Here is a 20666-nt window from a genome sequence, read left to right on the forward strand (position 1 = left end):
CAAAATTCTACGGGGCTAAAACTCCTCTTTTCACTCTCGCCTTTCTAGAATTGATTTTTCCTAAAACTTTCTTGTTATGATTTGTAATATTTGCTCTATTGTGTGGATTGATATTTTTTTTCACTCTTACTATTGATGATTTCCTTAAGGAGGAGAATATGAAGGGACGCGGAAAAACCCTAACGGCCACTAAACCTAAGGAGAGGCGAGCCTGTTTACATTGTGATGAAAAACTGGCTCATGGCAACAAAAAGCAAGTGTATCTAATCGAAGATGAAAGTGAGGATGTTGCTGATATTCCATCTGTAGATCCTGTGACTACAGAGAAAGAAGAAATACCCATGAGAATATCTATGGATGCTGTAGTAGAATACTCTAAGCCATACGAAGGTTGCTGTGTGACTGGGTATTATGGGAAGCGACCCGTGAATATCCTAATTGGTTTAGGGGGAACTACACACAATTTTATCGATGAATCCTTTGCGGATAAGTTAGGCTGTGACATATTTCCAATCAAGCCTCGACCTGTTATAACACCTTTTGGGACTGTTATTGTGACCTGCAGAGCATGCAACAACTTTCAATTGTTGCTGAAAGGCGCCATGTGTAGTGTGGATTTGTATTGCTTCCATTGTCGTCAAATTGTGACATGGTATTAGGATATGAATGGCTAAAGACGTCCATTGGTGGTGGGGAAGTTAAGATGGATTCTAAGGGTATGGAGTTTCCTTCCAAGGTAAGAAACACTTTTTACCTTTCAACAAATCAGTTGAACGCAGCAAGCGCTGAGAGTCTTGACAAATTTGGAAGGATTGGGACCTCTAATTTCACATTGCTAATTGACCTGTTTTAGATCTTTTTTTCAGTTTCTGTTTCTGCAATTTTTAAACAATTCTCCCTCTACGTGAAAGTAAATGAACTACTACTTGTATTCATCCTTAGTTCGTTATCTACCAATTGTGTATGTCATTTTGAGAGTTGGTTGTTTTTACCAGCCTTGCAAGTTATGAATTCCATTAAGTTTTTGCTTCTCTATCCTTCCCCTGCTTCCTGAGTTGCTGGAATGTAATATGTCATTATTGCTATTGTGGATTAATTAATAGTTATTTGTTGAATTGTGTTTAATAGAAGTTATTTTAGATTTTCAATACTTGTTGTGATTCAACTCAGGTAAATATGAACAATTAAGTCACCTGACAACCATTTGTGATTTCTTGGCTCCCCGATAGCTTTTCTGGGTTTGTTTCTGATCTTTGGTCAAGCCATAATGTTAAACATGCACCAAACTGCTCATTTTTGTTGTGATAGTTTTAATCGGGAGAGCGATAAAGAGGAATAATCTTGTTTTGACATGGACCAATCAGAGTAATTCAGAAGGCAATTTATGTTGCAATTGTGGCAAGGGATGTCATAGTTTCATTTACTAGTAATTTAATGAGGCTCAGAGAAATTTGGCCCTCTCTTGTAAATTTTATTTCCCTTTGGGATAGAGTTAGTTCATAAAGGTAGAACCTCTCCAGGGCAGCGACATCCTGCAAAAAGATCTACATCGGAAAAAGAAATGAATATAGACAAAATTGCTTGCAATATTGGATTAAGCAAATTTTATTCAATCTAAATGGTAAATGAAATTAACTTACAATAACCTCTTTGCTTTTTTGTTTGTAGTGCGAGAACTTATGTTTTTCGTTTTTCTAAGATTACACGTAATTTGGTCACCTTACCAACAAAAATGAACATATTGGCGACGTACAAAAAAATTCTTTCTTTTTCTTCCTTTTCCGGTCTTTTCTTGGGTTTAATAGGTAAAGATAATGATCAAAGGTGCAAATAAAAAGCATGTACTAGTTAATGACTTTCCTATTCGGCACCTAATACTCTAGTTGGGAAAAAGGAAATTAATTGCGCCAAAGGTTGGCTAACCTTGAATTATCGTTTAAGTGCAAAAAGAACAAAGGATCACTACTGTTTGATGACTTTTTACCTTATTAGCCCTTTTTCATTTTTAGCTTAAACTCAAAATCATATTCGTATGTAAGTCATATATCCATCAACAACACTCCAGTCTCAAATTAGGGTCCATTAAGCTATATACACTATTGTTTACACCACCTGTAACAGATCCCTTGTTTAAGGTTATAAACTCACATTGCTAATTTGCTATTATTGTTTGATTTTTAAATCGCCTTATAATAAAACAAATTTTTTTGGTGGAGTGTATATGACAAAACCAAACAATACGTACATAAAAACAGTGGAGGAAAATTAAGGAAAGGAGGTCAGCATGTTGGGAGGACACGTGTAAGCAGTGGGTACGTCCTGACCTGTATCCGTAGTCATAATTTGTACAAGTTCCGTTGCAGCATTTGAAGGGTCTGCAGACTCTGTCACACAGCCAAAACTGCACTCCCACTTTACCACTACCATATTCCCAGTGCCAGAGTACTGAGCACCATCTTTGTGTTTTGCATGTAAAAGTGAAAAGCAAGCTACTTGCACACAAAGAAACAGAGAGAAGATAAGCGGAGAAAATGAAAGGTTGGTTGGTTTTCTGATGGCTATTACGTTTTCATTCTGAGGATTTCTCGAAGCCATTCTTAAGCTTTCTCGGGAATACAAGGTCTGTTTTCTTGTTTTCTAGTCTTATATTTGTAATGCAAATCCATTTATCTCTGGCAAAGTTTGCTGGTTCGTTGTAGCTGAAAAATGCATAAGAAACATGTTGAAAAGTCCTATTTTCAAATAAAGGATATAATGAATACAGTGTTTTTCGTTTATTTTACTTCTTTCCAACTTTTCCTGTGGTTTACTTGGTTCATCGTTACCTTTTTCATTTTGTTTCTTCAGTTTTTTTTTTAGTCTTCTTTATAGGCAGTGCGATTTAGGGGGTGGGGAGGTATGGGATGGAGTTTGCTATCTTTCGTCCATTATGGGTTAAAAGAAATTGCCTTTCTTGTACATAGCTATCAATCTTTACTTTCCATTTCATAAAAGAACGTGAAACTAAGAAAAAAGAGCAGTTTGTGCATGATATTTTATGATGAATACAACTTTTGCATATTTCACAGTTGATCATATCTCTATTATTTATTGCAAATGTTAATCCACTTATTATATAGTAGTAGGGCTTTTTGTATATCTGATTGTTGCACTGCTCTTAAATTTTGTTAATGCTTTTAGTCGTCCTCTAGTTTGAATTTTTGGGAAGGGTGAGGTTATTTCTCTATACTAAAGAGTTTGTTTTCTTGTGTTAATAAAATCAAATTATTTCAGGGTTGTGAAAATGAAGAAGGAACTTTGGTCTCCAAGCAATGATATGCTGTTTGAAGTACTACCAAAATTGTCTACTAAGGATTTGCTGAAACTGAAATGCGTGTCAAAGGAATGGCAATGTCTTATATCTGACCGCAATTTCATCCAAGTTCAGTTGAAAAATATGGAAACCCCTGCAGGTTTCTTCTACCAAGGTAAGTACCAGTGGTGTGATGAAGATTATGACTGGATTAGCTACATACCTATAGCAACAGTTGCTACTGAAGTCCATAATAATGTTCTTGATTTCCTACCAGAAAATGTTGTCATCCTCGATTCAAGATATGGACTTATCTGTTGTCGAAGTATCTTTCCTTGTAACGTTCCCCTAATCTATATCTGCAACCCTGTGAATAAGGAGTGGAAAGCAATTCATTGGCCAAATCCGTCGAGAGAAAGCAACATAACCTTGGTTTTTGAGCCATTGAAGAAACCGATTGATGAGTTCACAAAATTCAACGTTGTGATAGTTAGTCAAGATGAAACTAGCACAGAAGGGAATGGATATGGATATTTCTGTTTTAACATTTATTCATCAGAAACAGGATTATGGAGAAGATCGGGAGAGATTTGTTATTGCAATCACAACATGTTGAAAAAGGGATGTGTTTGCGTAAAGGGGATTATATATTGCCTTACTGATGGAGACCAAATCCTCATGTTTGATCCAGAAAATGAGATATCTTGGTTGATAAGCGTACCACTTCCTAGAAACCAGTTCAATTTAAAACCCGAGATGTGCTTGGGAGAAGCTGAAGGGAAGCTACATTACGTGTTGATTTGTGAGCATGGACTTCAGTTGTGGGTGCTTGAGGATCGTTTTACGTCTCAATGGGATCTAACTTTTACAATCTCTTTAGAAGAGCTGGAAAATGTAAACAACAAGTATCTGTTTAGGATAGCTGAAAAGTTGGCAAGTAACTTCAATACTGATGATATCCCTTGGATTGGGACTCTAGCTTTCAAGGATAATATCTTGCTTATGAGGGTTTCAGTTAATATCTATTTGTATCACTTTGAGACAAGGAAGATGAGACACCTCTGCAGCCTTTCTGCTCTCGCGCCAAAGCCTTTTTTTGTTGCCACTGTGGTTCCATATACAATGAGCTTAGTTCCAGTTGCTCAGTCACAGTAACAGCCACTCTTTTCTCCTTTTAGTGCTTGGTTTTGACAATATAAGTAGGCCCTTATCGATAATAGATTAAGTGTTCTTTCTAAATATCCTTGGGATATACATTAGGAAGTTACAATTGCTTTATCTTGGGTTATTAATCTGAGCAATGATATCAAGTTTCAATATATATTCTGGTAGTCCTTGCTGAATGTAGAGATGAAAAACATGACTGATTCTGAGTTACTTAGAAACAAATTAAGTGTTTGTTTTTTCTATTGCAAGTGCTCTTTTGTATGCGTAACTTTGTTGCCTTTCTTCTTCTTTTTCAATGGTATAATATGTGAAAGGAAAGCTTGACTTTTGATGCCTGTTACAACTTCTTGAAAATGATGGGAGCTAGCCTTTTCTATTGCTGTTGAAAAGAATTTGAGTTGCGAGTCTAGACTTTAGTTTGTATTCTATATTGATGATCCGATGTCAAGCTTTAGTAGATCTGAGGCATATTTGTTTACCCGAAAAATAGATAGAGTTGAATTTATACGCAGTTCCGAGGATATGTGGCGTAACTTAACACAAAATGCAAGGATAAATAAAAATGTAAATATAGATTGCGGAGAATGCAAAATAGATAAGGTTATCAGGAACAATGAATCTTAGGATTCAACAAATAGAATCAATCTAAGAAATCTGAAAGAAACGATTCTTTACTGTAGAAGAATATAGCACTTTTATTACAATGTAAGCCTGAAAAACTTGTTGTACAAAAATGGTAACCAAGCCCTTTTATAGTGGAGGGATTTGGCTCTAAGCATAATAAAATAAACATTCAGTGGGAGACCCATGATAAGTCAGTTTTTTCATAATTTCTGCCAAGATTCTCTCTAGTGGGATAGCAACGGCTTTTGTCTGCGAGCTCGATCTTGCTTAGAACCCTCGATTTTGGTTCGAGCTTGATTTCGGCTCGAACTCGTGACCTTGGTTCGAGCCCGATCCTGGCTTGAGCCCTTGAATTGATTCGAGGTCGATGTTGGTTGGTCTCTGAATTATCAGAACGATATATCTACTCTGCATCATGGTTCGATTTTGATTCGAGCTCGATAATGATATCGAACTCGACACGGATCGGCCTCCCGGTTTCGAGGTTAGTTCGTTCCACCTTCGGGATCTTACTTCGATAAATCATCATTCGAACTCGATCGGACATGCTAAGGCCGAAATTTATTTCGACCGTATACAGATAGTCCCCTCGTTTCTCGGAAAGAATATGGCGGGAAACGATATGATTTTTTTTAACAACTCGATCGGATTATATCCTGTCGTTTCCATCGGGTTCGACTATGACGCATCTGGTAGCTGTCCCGTCGGTTTAGTCTTTCAAGACATTTAATGCATGTCAGGCGGTGGTCGGCCACTGCTGATACTTAACCGCCATCGCATGAACCTATAAATAACTCTTTCTTTTATCTTTCACCACTTTTACATCTATCTTCCAAATTTTCCAAGTTCTTTTTCGTACTCTCCAACTTACCAGTAAATCTGTAATTTCTTTCCGCAAAAAACCCCTCTTCAATTCTGCCAAATCTTTATCACTTTCTTCTATCCCTCACCTTTGAATTCGAAAATGGCGAAAACATCGCAAACCATTCCTCAGAAAGAGAAGGCTTCATCTTCACAGTGTGCCGCCAACGAGACACCGGCAGAACCACAGCCTGAGGAGTGTGTTCCCGGGGCGTGTGTCCTTACTTCAGATTTTAAGGTCGATAAAGGTTCATCGGTCCCTGGCCGGTGTGAGCCGGTATCGAGGTACATGTGTTCGATAGCCGAGAAGCACCTCAATCAGCTAAAGAAGGATTGCAATTGGGGTGAAAAAGAAATAATAATTCCTACCCCGAACGAAGATATCACTTCTTATGTGAAAGGGTTTTTGAATGTGTATACTTACCCTTTCACTTTGGGTCCCCTCGATTCCGTCATTATTGACTTCTGTCGACAATATCAGGTAACCCTAGGCCAGGTCCATCCTTCTTTATGGCGGATCGTTATCCTGATCCGATATTTTATGAGCAAAATCAAGAAGATGTCGTTCACCCTCGATCATCTTATCCGATTGTACCGTCCTCGACTTTTTCGAGGAGGGTTAATAAAACTCCAGTGTCGGGCTACCAAGGCTCTATTCTCGAATATTGACGAGGACAGGGACCGGGGTTGGATGGACAGGTTCGTTCGAATAAGGACTTCGGACCTGATTCCGACTGAAAAGATGCCCTTTCCCGAGGAGTGGAATTGAAACATAAGTGTGATCTTGCTATTGCTTCTATTTTGTTCTTTCATTTATTCTCTTATCGACACTCCTCGGACCTGATTCTTTCATTTTTTTTATTTTTTTTATTTTTTTTTGTGATGTAGCGGTTCCCTGGATGCCCGAAGCAGTTCCCAATCTCAAGAACTAGGTACGAGCCCTTGTTTCGACCTCCACATACGCTGAGCGCTCAGAGCATGATTTGTCAAAGGGTCGGTGGGAGGCCAAAAATCATGGTAAGCTCATTTCTCGGACTCTGCTGATCCGAACGAGGCGGTTTTCAAAATATATTTTATAAGGTTTCCCATACGCAGGTTTGGGTAAAGACGCGGTCTTGAGGCCCTTGTCCAATGAGGAGGAAATTTCGGCCTCTGTCCTAAAGCCGGTGAAGGAAAATAAAAGGAAGAGACCCTCGCTTCCCGAATATCCAAAACCGAAGAAGAGGACGGCTCGTAAGCCAAACAAGAATGTCATTCCTTTGACCGCGGAATCCGTTCTGCGTCTAAGGGATAAAGATGAAGAAGAAGAAGAAGAAGAGAACGATGAGTCCGCGCTGGCGGTCCGAACGAAGAGGACCACCGATGCCTCATCGCCGGCTGGATCGATGACGCTCTATGAGGCTCCGCCTCGAACTGAAGATATACCGGAGAAATATTCGGGTAGAGTCGGATATCGAAGACGCATCTCATCGGAGTCAACCGGTAGGGGATATGATCGAAAAGCCCCTCGAACCCCTTCGAACCGAGGGGAACGCTCCAAGCGAGTCATTTGGGGCAGCAGCGATCGAAGATTCACCTACCTTTCCCGTTTTTTCCGCAGGGGTGATTCGGGAAGCTCAAGCTCTGGGAGCCCTCGATCTAGACAGTCCTCACGATGAAGAAGATCCCTTTCGTGACATGTTTACCGGCATTGAGGACATTGCCGGTGCCGGTGATGAATCGGATCTTTTTCACGGATTGCGGCAGGCTTTGAATCAGGTGAGCTTTTAAAATTATTTTGCCAGTACTATCTTTATGTTCGTTTTTCGTTAACTTCGCTTCTTGTTTCTTTGTAGGCAGCAGCAGTTCATCGAGAACAATGTTCTCGGTCCCAGAATGAGTTACATCGATACGCGGCCGACCTACAACGGGCTACTGACGAGAGGAACTCCCTTAGACTTTCCTTAGGGCAGAGAGAGGAGGAAATAAAAGACCTCCGAGCTGAGCTGGCCAAGGATTATCGAGATCAGACCGATTTGTCTGAGCAGGTAATGATGCTTTTGAAAGCCTATGGGCTTGATATCGGAACGATAGCTAACATTTCGGTCTCACAGCTGCAGCAAAAAATCGAGATGATCGGGAAGCTTCGTGAGGAGGTCGACGTGATAAGAACGGAGTCCTTACGGTGGAAAGAAAGTATGGACCGCTTTGCTACAGAAAAAAAGACTGCTCGAGCCCAATTATCATCGTCCGAAACCCAACTTCAGAAAATGAAGGAAAAAGGCCTGGTTCAAGCAAGAAGAATTGAGGAGCTTGAGGCTCGGTTGGCCTCTGTACTTGCCAAGGCGAAATTCGATGCCGAAAAGGCAAAGGCCGATGCGGATGCGCTCGTGGCCGTCTATCGGGCCGATGTAGAAGCTGCCCAAGTCCAGGCAAGAGAGGCAGCCGAGTCCGTCGATATTCGAGCGCATTGGGTCGCCGAACATGCTAAGTTCCGATCCAGAAGGGAAACTCTCGAGGAGATTCATGCTCGTGGCTTCGATCTCGCTGAAGAGATAAAAAGGGCCAAAGAACTAGAGGCCGATGCTGAAGCTCTGGTTTCTGATGGCGATGACGATGACGATGGGAGCAAGAGCGGATCCGAAAATGGGGGGGAGCCTGATAAAGAAGAGACCTCTCCTGTTCGAGAAGTTTAGTTCTTAGTTTCGTTGTAATCACCCATGCAGATAAATTTGTATATAGACATATCTCCCTTTTTCCCGACTTGCTTTTGTTTTTGTTTCCCGTCTTGCGAGGACTTTATTCATGCCTTATGAATGTTTTCACAATGATTTAAACAACTTAATCAAATTTGGACTTCGTAGCCTCTGTAACCGAGCGAGCGCTTACTCAAACTTGGGGCAATGTAGCCCTTTACGCTTATTAGTTGTCAATGATTCGATCTTGAAGAAATATAGCCCGTAGGCGTAATGGTCGAGTGAGTGTTTGCTCGAACTCGAAATAAAAATAGTGAGTGTTAGCTCAAACTCAAAATAAAAGTAGCCCGTAGGCTTAGTGATCGAGTGAGTGTTAGCTCGAACTCAAAGTAATATAGCCTGTAGGCGCAATGGTCGAGTGAGTGTTAGCTCAAACTCGAAGTAATGTAGCTCGTAGACGTAATGGTCGAGTGAGTGTTAGCTCAAACTCGAAGTAATATAGCCCGTAGGCGTAATGGTCGAGTGCGTGTTAGCTCAAACTCGAAGTAATGTAGCCCGTAGGCGTAATGGTCGAGTGAGTGTTAGCTCGAACTCGAAGTAATGTATCCCGTAGGCTTAGTCGAGTGAATGATTCGAACTCGAAGTAGTGTAGCCCGTAGGCATAATGGTCGAGTGAGTGTTAGCTCGAACTCGAAGTAATGTAGCCCGTAGGCTTAGTCGAGTGAATGATTCAAACTCGAAGTAGTGTAGCCCGTAGGCGTAATGGTCGAGTGAGTGTTAGCTCGAACTCGAAGTAATGTAGCCCGTAGGCGTAATAGTCGAGTGAGTGTTAGCTCGAACTCAAAGTAATATAGCCCGTTGGCATAATGGTCGAGTGAGTGTTAGCTCGAACTCGAAGTAATATAGCCCGTAGGCTTAGTCGAGTGAATGATTCAAACGCGAAGTAGTGTAGCTCGTAGGCGTAATGGTCGAGTGAGTGTTAGCTCGAACTCGAAGTAATGTAGCCCGTAGGCGTAATGGTCGAGTGAGTGTTAGCTCGAACGCGAAGTAATGTAGCCCGTAGGCGTAATGGTCGAGTGAGTGTTAGCTCGAACTCGAGTAATGTAGCCCGTAGGCTTAGTCGAGTGAATGATTCGAACTCGAAGTAGTGTAGCCCGTAGGCGTAATGGTCGAGTGAGTGTTAGCTCGAACTAGAAGTAATGTAGCCCGTAGGCTTAGTTGAGTGAATGATTCGAACTCGAAGTAGTGTAGCCCGTAGGCGTAATGGTCGAGTGAGTGTTTGCTCGAACTCGAAGTAATGTAGCCCGTAGGCTTAATGGTCGAGTGAGTGTTAGCTCGAACTCGAAGTAATATAGCCCGTAGGCTTAGTTGAGTGAATGATTCGAACTCGAAATAGTGTAGCCCGTAGGCATAATGGTCGAGTGAGTGTTAGCTCGAACTCGAAGTAATGTAGCCCGTAGGCCTAGTCGAGTGAATGATTCGAACTCGAAGTAGTGTAGCCCATAGGCGTAATGGTCGAGTGAGTGTTTGCTCGAACTCGAAAATAAGAATAGCCTATAGGCTTAGTCGTCGAGTTTATCTTAATTCTGATTGCATAATAAATCTCAAAATAGAGGAATTTTTCTTGGATATAAGATGCCGATAAAGAAGAGAACTTTCTTCGCACGTTATTACACGCCTGGGTTCGGGCCAATCTATATGAGCATGGTTCGCTTCTACCATTTGGCTCTTACAATTTTTCCTATTGGAACCCTGTTGTTGTGAAATAACTTTCTTGCGAGACCTCGGATATTGTTGTAAATCTGCACAATCAATGGTTGCCTCATTAAAAACCTTGCCGAAAAACCCATTTGGGATAAAACCGGTCTAAGGGAAAAAGAGTGCAATGCGTGCTTTCAAGCGAGAGATCCATCTTAGCCCTTGTTCGGACTTCTGCAGGGGTTGGTTTTGAGATATAAACGAATATGGAAAGTTTATACCTTAGCAGTAGTACCGTTTTAGATGTGATACATTCCAGCTACTTGATAGTTGTTTGCCGTTTATAATGTCGAGCCTGTACGATCCCTTTCTGATGTTCTCGAGCACCTGATATGGTCCTTCCCAATTCGGTCCTAGTTTCCCTTCGTTCGGATTTCGGGTATTGATGGTAATTTTTCTCAACACTAAGTCCCCAGGCTTGAAATGGCGGAGCTTGATTCTTCGATTATAATATCTTTCGATTCACTGCTTTTGGGCGGCCAATTGGACGAGGGCAGCTTCTCGTCTTTCGTCCGATAGTTCGAGGCTTGTATTCATAGCCTCGTTATTTGATTCTTCCTTCGTGAATCGAAATATGGCACTGGGTTCACCAACTTCGACTGGTATCAATGCTTCGGACCCATATAATAAGGAGAATGAGGTCGCCCCCATACTGGATTTTGACGTTGTCTGATATGCCCAAAGGACTTCGGGCAGGATTTCTCTCCATGTCACTTTAGCGTCGTTCAACCTATTCTTTAAGTTTTGAATGACAGTTTTGTTTGTTGATTTGACCTGCCCATTCCCACTGGGGTGGTATGGCGTAGATAGTATCCTTCTTATCTTGTGGTCTTCGAGGAATCTTGTTACTTTGCTGCCAACGAATTATTTTCCAGTCATATACTATTTCGGCAGGAATCCCGAATCCGCATATGATATGATCCCAAATAAAGTCTATAACATCTTTCAGTCTTATTTTCTCGAACGCCTGCACTTCAACCCATTTAGAAAAATAGTCAGTCATAAATAAAATAAATTTGGCTTTACCTGGGGTAGATGGCAGAGGGCCGACGATATCCATTCCCTATTTCATGAATGACCATGGGCATAGGACCAAGTGGAGTTATTCTCCGGGTTGGTGGATCATCAGTGCGAACCTTTTACATTTTTCACATTTACGAACAAATTCCTTCGCATCTTTGCCCATATCAATTCAATAATACCCTGCTCTGATTATTTTTCGAACTAACGTATCGGCTCCAGAGTGATTCCTGCAAGTACCCTCGTGCACTTCCCGTAGGATATAGTCGGTATCTCCCGGACCCAAGCATACTGCCAACAGTCCATCGAACGTTCTTCGGTACAGCATTCCGTCCGCAGCCAAAGTGAATCGAGCAGCTTTAGTCCATAGGGTTCTGGAATCCTTAGGGTCCGATGGGAGCTTTCCGCTCTTCAAGTATTCAATATACTTGTTTCTCCAATCCCAGGTTAAGCTTGTAGAATTTATTTTGGCGTGACCTTCTTCGATTACTGATCTCGAAAGTTGAACAACATTCCCCGAATCATCTACCTCGACCGACGACCCCAAATTCGCAAGCACATCAGCCTCATTATTCTGTTCCCATGGTACATGCCGTAAAGTCCATTGTTTGAAATGGTGCAAAGTGACAAGCAGTTTATCTAAATACCTTTACATTCTACCTTCTCGAACTTCGAAGGTTTTGTTTACTTGACTCACTACCAGCAAGGAGTTGCAATTGGCTTCAATGACTTCTACTCCCAAGTTTCTAGCTAGCTCGAGACCTGCAATCATGACTTCATACTCGGCCTCGTTGTTGGTCAACCTGATAGTTTTAATAGATTGCCTAATAGTGCTACCCGTGGGTGGTTTCAAAACTATGCCCAGCCCGGACCCTTTTACGTTCGAAGCCCCGTCCGTAAAAAGGATCCATACCCCCGATGATGTACCTGATTTCAATAGTTCTTTTTCGACTTCGGGTACGAGGGTTGGCGTGAAATCGGCCATAAAGTCTGCTAAAATTTGAGACTTGATAGCCGTGCGGGGTTGATATTCGATATCGTATCCACTGAGTTCGATGGCCCATTTGGCCAGTCGGCCTGATAACTCGGGTTTGTGTAAAATATTACGAAGCGGGTAAGTGGTTAACACACATATGGGATGACATTGAAAGTACGGCCTTAACTTTCTTGAGGCGCTTATCAGTGCAAGTGCCAATTTTTCCAGGAGCGGATATCTAGTTTTCGCTTCTCCTAAGGTTCGACTCGTATAATAAACGGGAAATTGCGCACCTTGCTCTTCTCAAACTAGGACACCGCTTACGGCGACTTCCGATACTGCCAAGTACAAACAAAGTTTTTCGTCTGTTTTTGGAGTGCGAAGTAGTGGTGGGCTTGATAGATATCGCTTTAGTTCCTCTAATGCTTGTTGGCAATCTGGGGTCCAAGCAAAATCGTTCTTCCTTTTGAGTAGAGAGAAAAATTTGTGACTTCGGTCAAATGATCTAGAGATGAATCGGCTTAAGGCTGCAATCCGACCTGTTAGCCTTTGTACGGCCTTCACACTGTCCACAACGACGATGTCTTCGATGGCCTTGATTTTATCGGGGTTAATCTCTATTCCCCGATGTGATACCATAAAGCCGAGGAACTTTCTCGAACCGACCCCAAAAGCACATTTCTCGGGGTTGAGCTTCATGTTGTATTTCCTTAAAATCGCGAACGTTTCCTGCAAATGGGTCAAATGGTCCTCTGCGCGCAGGGACTTAACTAACATGTCATCAATATAAACTTCCATTGATTTTTCTATTTGTTCTTCGAACATTTTATTTACTAGGCGTTGGTAAGTAGCCCCTGCATTTTTCAGCCCGAAGGGCATCACATTATAACAATACGTTCCATATTTGGTGACAAATGAAGTCTTTTCCTGGTCCTCCGGGTTCATCTGGATTTGATTATACCCGAAATAGGCATCGAGAAAAGTGAGGATCTCGTGGCCAGCCGTGGCATCGATCATGCGATCGATGTTAGGCAGCGGAAAGGAATCTTTGGGGCATGCTTTGTTCAAATCCTTATAGTCCACACACATTCTAAGTTTGTTCCCTTTTTAGGGACTACAACTATGTTGGCTAGCCATTCGGGATATTTCACCTCCCGAATGGACCCTACTTTGAGAAGCTTGGTTACCTTGTCCTTTATGAATGCGTACTTTCTCTCGGACTAGAGTCTTCTCTTTTGCTTCACCGGTCTGAACCTGGGGTCCAAACTTAGCCGATGCGTCGTTATGTCCGGCGGGATCCCTGTTATATCTAAATGGGACCATGCAAAACAATCGATGTTGTCGATAAGAAATTGAACGAGTTTCTTCCTGAGTTCGGGGCTCAACCCCATTCCCAAGTATACCTTTTGCTCGGGCTAGTGCTCGATCAATATGACTTGCTCTAGCTCCTCGATTGTTGATTTGGTGGCGTATGAGTCATCGGGAATCACAAAAGATCGAGGGACCCTTTGATCATCATCCTCTTCGATTTTCTGGTTGTATGGCTGGGTCGAAGCCGATGTCTGTGATTGCTATTTAGTGTCCCGTTCTTCTTCCGGGCCCTATCCTTTTATCGGCGAAAGTGAGGACATTGGTTTAGCTTCGTCAATGGCGAACATTTCCTTTGTGGCTGGCTGTTCTCCGCACACCATTTTGACACCTCCCGATGTCGGGAATTTGAGGGTCTGGTGTAGGGTCGAAGGCACAGCTCTCATGTTGTGGATCCATGGCCTTCCGAAAAGGGCGTAATATCTCATATCGCATTCGATCACGTGAAACTTTGTTTCCTGGATGGTCCCAGCCACATTTATTGGTAGTATTATCTCACCCTTGGTGGTTTCGCATTCCATATTGAACCCGTTCAGGACCAGAGTTGTGGGTACGATCTGATCCTGTAGGCCGAGCTGCTCTACTACCTTCAATCTGATGATGTTGGCCGAGCTACCTCGATCGATTAGCACACGCTTAATTTTAGTTTTATTCATGAGTACGGATATTACCAGTGCGTCGTTATGAGGTTGGATGACCCCCTCTGCATCTTCATCATCAAAGGACAAAGTCCCCATGGGCGCGTAATCTTGACTCCGAGATCGCTTTTTCCTCACCATCGATGTTTTAGTGCGTTTAAGTACTGGTCCCTGAGGGGTATCGATGCCGCCGATGATCATGTGGATGACATGCTACGGTTCTTCTTGCTCGTTTTGCTTGCTGAAATCCATGCTTTTAAAATGGTTCTTCGCCCTATCACTCAGAAATTCCTGAAGGTGCCCTTTGTTAAACAAGCGAGTTATTTCCTCTCTTAGTTGCTTGCAATCTTCCGTTCTATGGCCATGGGTACCATGATATTCGCACGTTTGATTGGGATTTCTTCGGGCAGGATCTGTCAGCATGGGTCGAGGCCATTTAGTGTCTTTGATGCGTCCGATGGCTGACACGAGAGCGGATGCACCAACGCTGAAGTTATATTCCGATAATCGAGGTGCTTCTATAGGATCGGCATATTTATCGAAGACACTCTTACTCATAAGCCCCCGAGAATTTTGTCCTCGATCAATCCTTCGATTGTTACTAACTGCATTGCGTGCTGAACCATCTGCGACGTACGGTCGATATCGGTCTTTGTTCGACCTTTCTTCTCTGTCGATCTCCTTTTGGTTTTTAGTAACTGTCCTGTTCTGATGAACGGGTTCGTACGGAGCTCCCAACTGATCATCCTCGACCCTAATTTTCTATTGATATCAGTTGTGTACATCTGCCCAAGTTATCGCTGGATACTCGATCAAATTTTGTTTCAGCCGATGTGATGCTGTCAAACTTAGCTCGTTCAACCCTTGGGTGAAAGCTTGTATGGCCCAATTGTCCATGACCGGGGGTAATTCCATGCGTTCTATTTGAAATCGGTATACGAATTCCCTAAGCATTTCATTTTGCCTTTGCTTTACTATGAAGAGGTCTGATTTCCTTGTTGCAACCTTTATGGCACCAGCATGTGCCTTTACGAACGAATCTACTAACATGGCAAAAGAATCGATGGAATTCGGCCGTAAATTGTGGTACCAGATCATCGCTCTCTTCGAGAGGGTCTCCCCGAACTTTTTCAACAATACGGATTCAATCTTATCGTCCTCCAAATCGTTGCCTTTTATAGCACATGTATAAGAGGTGACATGTTCGTTAGGGTCGGTCATACCGTTATATTTGGGAATTTTGGGCATATGGAATTTTTTAGGGATTGGCTTCGGTGCCGCACTCGACGGAAAAGGCTTTTGTATGAATTTTTTCGAATCAAGCCCCTTTATCATTGGTGGAGCCCCCGGGATTTGATCGACCCTGGCATTGTACGTTTCCACCCTTTTGTCGTTGGCTTTGACTCATTTTGTGAGTTCCTCGAGCAATTTAGTAATTCCGAGAGTAGTCCCCGATTCTTGCTCGTTAAATTTCACTATGGCGAGCTCTGTTCTGGGGTGACTTCTCGAAGTGGATTGGAAACCGGCCTGCTTTGTGCGCGAGTTTGGCTCTGTAGCTGAGCTATCGCTACTTGTTGGGCTTGTAGCATCTCGAAGATCATGTAAGCTGGCACCGATTTCCCCCGCATTTTGGGTGTCTCGGGCTACGGATCGAGTACCGCCCTGAATGCTTCTTTCAGTTCGGAACGCTGGTTCGCCTCCAGAGCTATTTGTGAATTGACATCCAATGGTATTCCGGCTCGAATTTCGGGTACTTGGATTAGAGCCTCGGGTGCCAAGCTATCGTTAATTGGCCTTCCGGCCCCGGGTGCCAAGTTGTTGGTTTCATCTTGAAAGCCGGCTTCGTAATCGACCAGTGAAGCCATTTGATTGGTGGTTATTCATAGCTGATCCGAAATTCAAGATGTTTTCGAAAATAAGTGTGAAGCACAATGACGTGTTTTTTCAGATTTGTATCAAATGACCACTGTTATCCTCAGCCCCACGGTGGGCGCCAAACTGTTTATCCGAAAAATGGATAGAGTTGAATTTATACGCAGTTTCGAGGATATGTGGCGTAACTTAACACAAAATGCAAGGATAAATAAAAATATAAATATAGATTACGGAGAATGCAAAATAGATAAGGTTATCAGGAACAATGAATCTTAGGATTCAACAAATAGAATCAATCTAAAAAATCTGAAAGAAACGATTCTTTACTATAGAAGAATATAACACTTTTATTACAGTGTAAGCCTGAAAAACTTGTTGTACAGAAATGGTAACCAAGCCCTTTTATAGTGGAGGGATTTGGCTCTAAGCATAATAAAATAAATATTTAGTGGGAGACCCATGATAAGTCAGCTTTTCCATAATTTCTGCCAAGATTCTCACTAGTGGGATTGCAACGGCTTTTGTCTGCGAGCTCGATCTTGCTTAGAACCCTCGATTTTGGTTCGAGCTTGATTTCGGCTCAAACTCGTGACCTTGGTTCGAGCCCAATCCTGGCTTGAGCCCTTGAATTGATTCGAGGTCGATGTTGGTTGGTCTCTGAATTATCAGAACGATAGATCTACTTTGCATCATGGTTCGATTTTGATTCGAGGTCGATAATGATATCGAACTCGACACGGATCGGCCTCCCGGGTTCGAGGTTAGTTCATTCCACCTTCGGGATTTTACTTCGATAAATCATCATTCGAACTCGATCGGACGTGCTAAGGCCGAAATCTATTTCGACCGTATACAATATTTTCACGAAATATGTTTCTCGTTTCTCTCTTGACTTAATTTTCCATAATATTGCAGGACTTACATCAGGCTGTTTTTCTTTCAATTTAATCTAGCCCTGTTTAATAAAGTGACACCAAAAAAACATGACAGATTCTGAGTTAAAACATTACACACAAAATGATGCTCAGACATATAGATTAAACAGGGAATATACATTATAATTATCTTAGTTGGTATTCTATAATGATGACAAATCTGATGTCCAGCTTTAACAGATATCAGGCATATTGCAACTAAATATATTTCTTATTTTTTCCTTATGATTGAATCTTTCGCAGAGTTCTATAGATAAGTGTTAGGATCGGTAAGCCGGGTAGTGCAGAATTTAGTCAAACAATGTTATAATGACAATAACAAAAACAATGCAAGTTGATAATAACGGCAATTAAAGAAGATAAAGTAGACACTAATTTAATGTGGTTCGGTCAAAGTGACCTACGTCCACAAGCGGAGAGGAGCAATTTTACTATACCAACAAGAGTACAAAATAGAGTATAAAATTAGAGTAAATACTCTAATTAGTCCCAAATACCCCAAAAGAATAATCTCATAAGATCACTCCAAAGAAAGGGTTCACACAAGTGTTTCCCAACACTCACTCTCTTACAAAATACTCTATAATAAAATAAAGGAGGAGAAAGAAAGACAAGAGTAAAAAACTCTTGAATTGGTGTGTTTACAAATAAGGAGAAGCTCCTCTATTTATAGCAAGAAATCATTGGCCTAATAGTGGATATTATGTCATGGCAAATGTCATGATCCACAAATTTTGTTATAGTGGATATTATGTCATGGCAAATGTCATGAAAATTTGGTCCCATTTGAGAAGTAGCCAAATTAATGACCATATTACAATAAGGTTCTACTCTCTTGTTATTACAAAGTTCTATTTTTTACACATTGATGGTTCATTTTAACTTCTCCACCTAAGTCCAACCGGGGTGCAGAAACACTACATAATTCTGAAGATGTTAAGAAATGAGAGCACAATAGAACAATATACTAATGGAGATAAAATATATATGAGGGAGAATGATTTTGTTATTTCTTTTCTTCGTGTGTTCTTCATAGGGTCAAAAGTTCCTTATTTATCAAGGTACAAATACATTCAAAGTTTATAAGTTAATGTACTTCTTAATTGAGTACATGAATACAAAGTACGTTAAATGGACAGACAAATGCATTCCTCTCACTCACATGCATTCGTCTCATATATAACACTCCCCCTTGGATGTCCATTTAAAAGATTATGTGCCTCGTTAAAACCTTATTAGGAAAATCCAGTGGGAAAAAGCCTAATGAAGAAAAAAGAGTACACATTGAGTGTTGCCTCATTAAAAACCTTACTAGGAAAACCCAATTGGGACAAAACCTTGGTTAAGGGAAAAAGAGTACAATGCGTATTATACTCCCCCTGATGAAAGCTCTATTTGATATCTCGGATACGACACATTCCAATCTTATGTCTCAGCTTCTCAAATGTTGATGTTGGCAATGCCTTAGTGAATAAATCTTCTAGATTGTCACTTGAACAGATTTTTTGAACATCTATCTCACCTTTTTGCTGAAGATCGTGTGTGAAAAAGAACTTTGGTGAAATGTGCATTGTTTTGTCTCCATTGATATATCCTCCTTTAAGTTGTGCTATGCAAGCAGCATTGTCTTCATACAATATCGTTGGAATCTTCATTTTTAAAGAAAGACCACACAATTGTTGAATATGTTGAGTCACTGATCTCAACCATACACATTCTCGACTAGCTTCATGAATAGCTATTATCTCTGCATGATTGGAAGTTGTAGCAGCTAAAGTTTGTTTTGTTGAACACCAAGAAAAGAAATAACAAAATCATTCTCCCTCGTATATATTTTGTCTCCATTAGTATATTGTTCTACTCACTCAGATGATTATACCACATTCGCACTGATTGTTTCAATCCATATAAGAATTTTTGAAGCTTTATTAAACAAATTTCCCGAAAATTTTTATTAGTTTCAGGAACTTTCATCCCTTCGGGGATTTTCATATAAATTTTGTTGTCTAATGTGCCATACAAATAGGATGTGACAACATCCATTAGACGCATATCAAGTTTTTTATGGACTGCCAAATTTATAAGATACATGAAAGTGATTGCATCCACCACAGGAGAATATGTCTCCATATAATCAATGCCAGGTCTTTGTGAAAATCCTTGTGCCACAAGTCGTGCTTTATATCTAACGCCTTCATTTTTATCATTTCGTTTTCGCACAAAAATCCATTTGTATCCCACTGGCTTTATTCCTTCAGGTGTTCGGACTATACGTCCGAATACTTTACGTTTTTCAAGTGACGCTAATTCTGCCTGGATAGCATCTTTCCATTTTTGCCAATCATTTATCTGTCTACATTCATCGACAGATCTTGGTTCAAGATCCTCATCTTGTTGCATTTTTTCAACAGCAACATTATAAGCAAAAATGTTGTCGACAATAATATTATTTCGGTTCCACCTTTTTGCCGTAAAGATATAATTTATTGAGATCTCTTCATTCTTATTATTTTCAGGTACCTGGACCTCCTCTGAGGTCTTATCATTTGTTATGTCACACGGCTCTTTTTGATCAATTACCTCCATATTATGATCTCCTAGATCATTTGCTCATTTTCGCTTTCGAGGATTTTTATCTTTGGAACCAATTGGTCTACACGTTTCAAGCGTGGCTTAGACTCATTTGCATTTATAGATTGTCCAACCGGGACATCAATTCGAATAGGAGCATTAGCAACTGGAATATGTGACTTAGTCGCCCTTGGTAGGTTAGTGAATGCATCATGTAGTTAATTTGCAATATTTTACAAATAAATTATCTTTTGAACCTCGTGTTCACATTGATTTGTTCGGGGATCTAAATGAGATAGTGATAATGCATTCCAATCTATCTTCTTTTGCAGCTGCTTATTTTCTCCCCCAATATTAGGTATACTGATTCATCAAAATGACAATCATCAAATCTTGACGTAAATAAATCTCCAGTTATAGGTTCTAAATATTTTATAATAGAAGGAGATTCATACCCAACATATATCCCCAATCTTCTTTGGGGTCCCATCTTTGTGCATTGTGGTGGAGCAATTGGAATATATACTGCACATCCAAATATTCTAAGATGGAAAATATTTGGCTCCTGACCAAAAGTCAATTGTATTGGGGAGACTTTATGATAACTTGTGGGTCTGATCCGCACAAGAGTTGTTGCATGCAAAATAGCATGGTCCCGTTCCGAAATGGAAAGTTTTGTTCTCATAAGCATTGGTCTAGAAATTAATTGAAAGTGTTTGATCAATGATTCCGCTAGACCATTTTGAGTATGAACATGAGCAACCGGATACTCAATTATTATCCCAGTTGATATGCAATAATCATTAAAGGCCTGGGACGTAAATTCATCAGCATTATCAAGACGAAGTGTCTTAATTGCATAATCTGAAAACTGTGCTTTTAATCTTATTAATTGAGCTAGTAACC

The 20666-nt window shown here is 41.0% G+C and overlaps 1 protein-coding gene across 4 annotated transcripts in view; it reads left to right on the top strand.

The window, feature by feature from the left end:
• Nucleotides 1–4832, top strand: part of LOC117272943 (putative F-box protein At1g32420) — a 19698-nt gene extending 14866 nt beyond the window's left edge. For 2 of the 4 annotated variants that reach the window (XM_070197377.1, XM_070197376.1), the window contains one exon: nucleotides 150–4832. In XM_070197377.1, the coding sequence (XP_070053478.1) occupies nucleotides 3284–4447 (1164 nt within the window). In that variant the 5' untranslated portion in view covers nucleotides 150–3283 and the 3' untranslated portion in view covers nucleotides 4448–4832. The remainder of the gene's footprint in view (nucleotides 1–149) is intronic. The other 2 variants (XM_070197379.1, XM_070197380.1) reach the window with 2 other exon arrangements.
• Nucleotides 4833–20666: the final 15834 nt, after the last annotated feature.

The sequence above is a fragment of the Nicotiana tomentosiformis genome, chromosome 3 (assembly GCF_000390325.3).
Source record: "Nicotiana tomentosiformis chromosome 3, ASM39032v3, whole genome shotgun sequence".
In the NCBI taxonomy this organism is placed as follows: domain Eukaryota; kingdom Viridiplantae; phylum Streptophyta; class Magnoliopsida; order Solanales; family Solanaceae; genus Nicotiana; species Nicotiana tomentosiformis.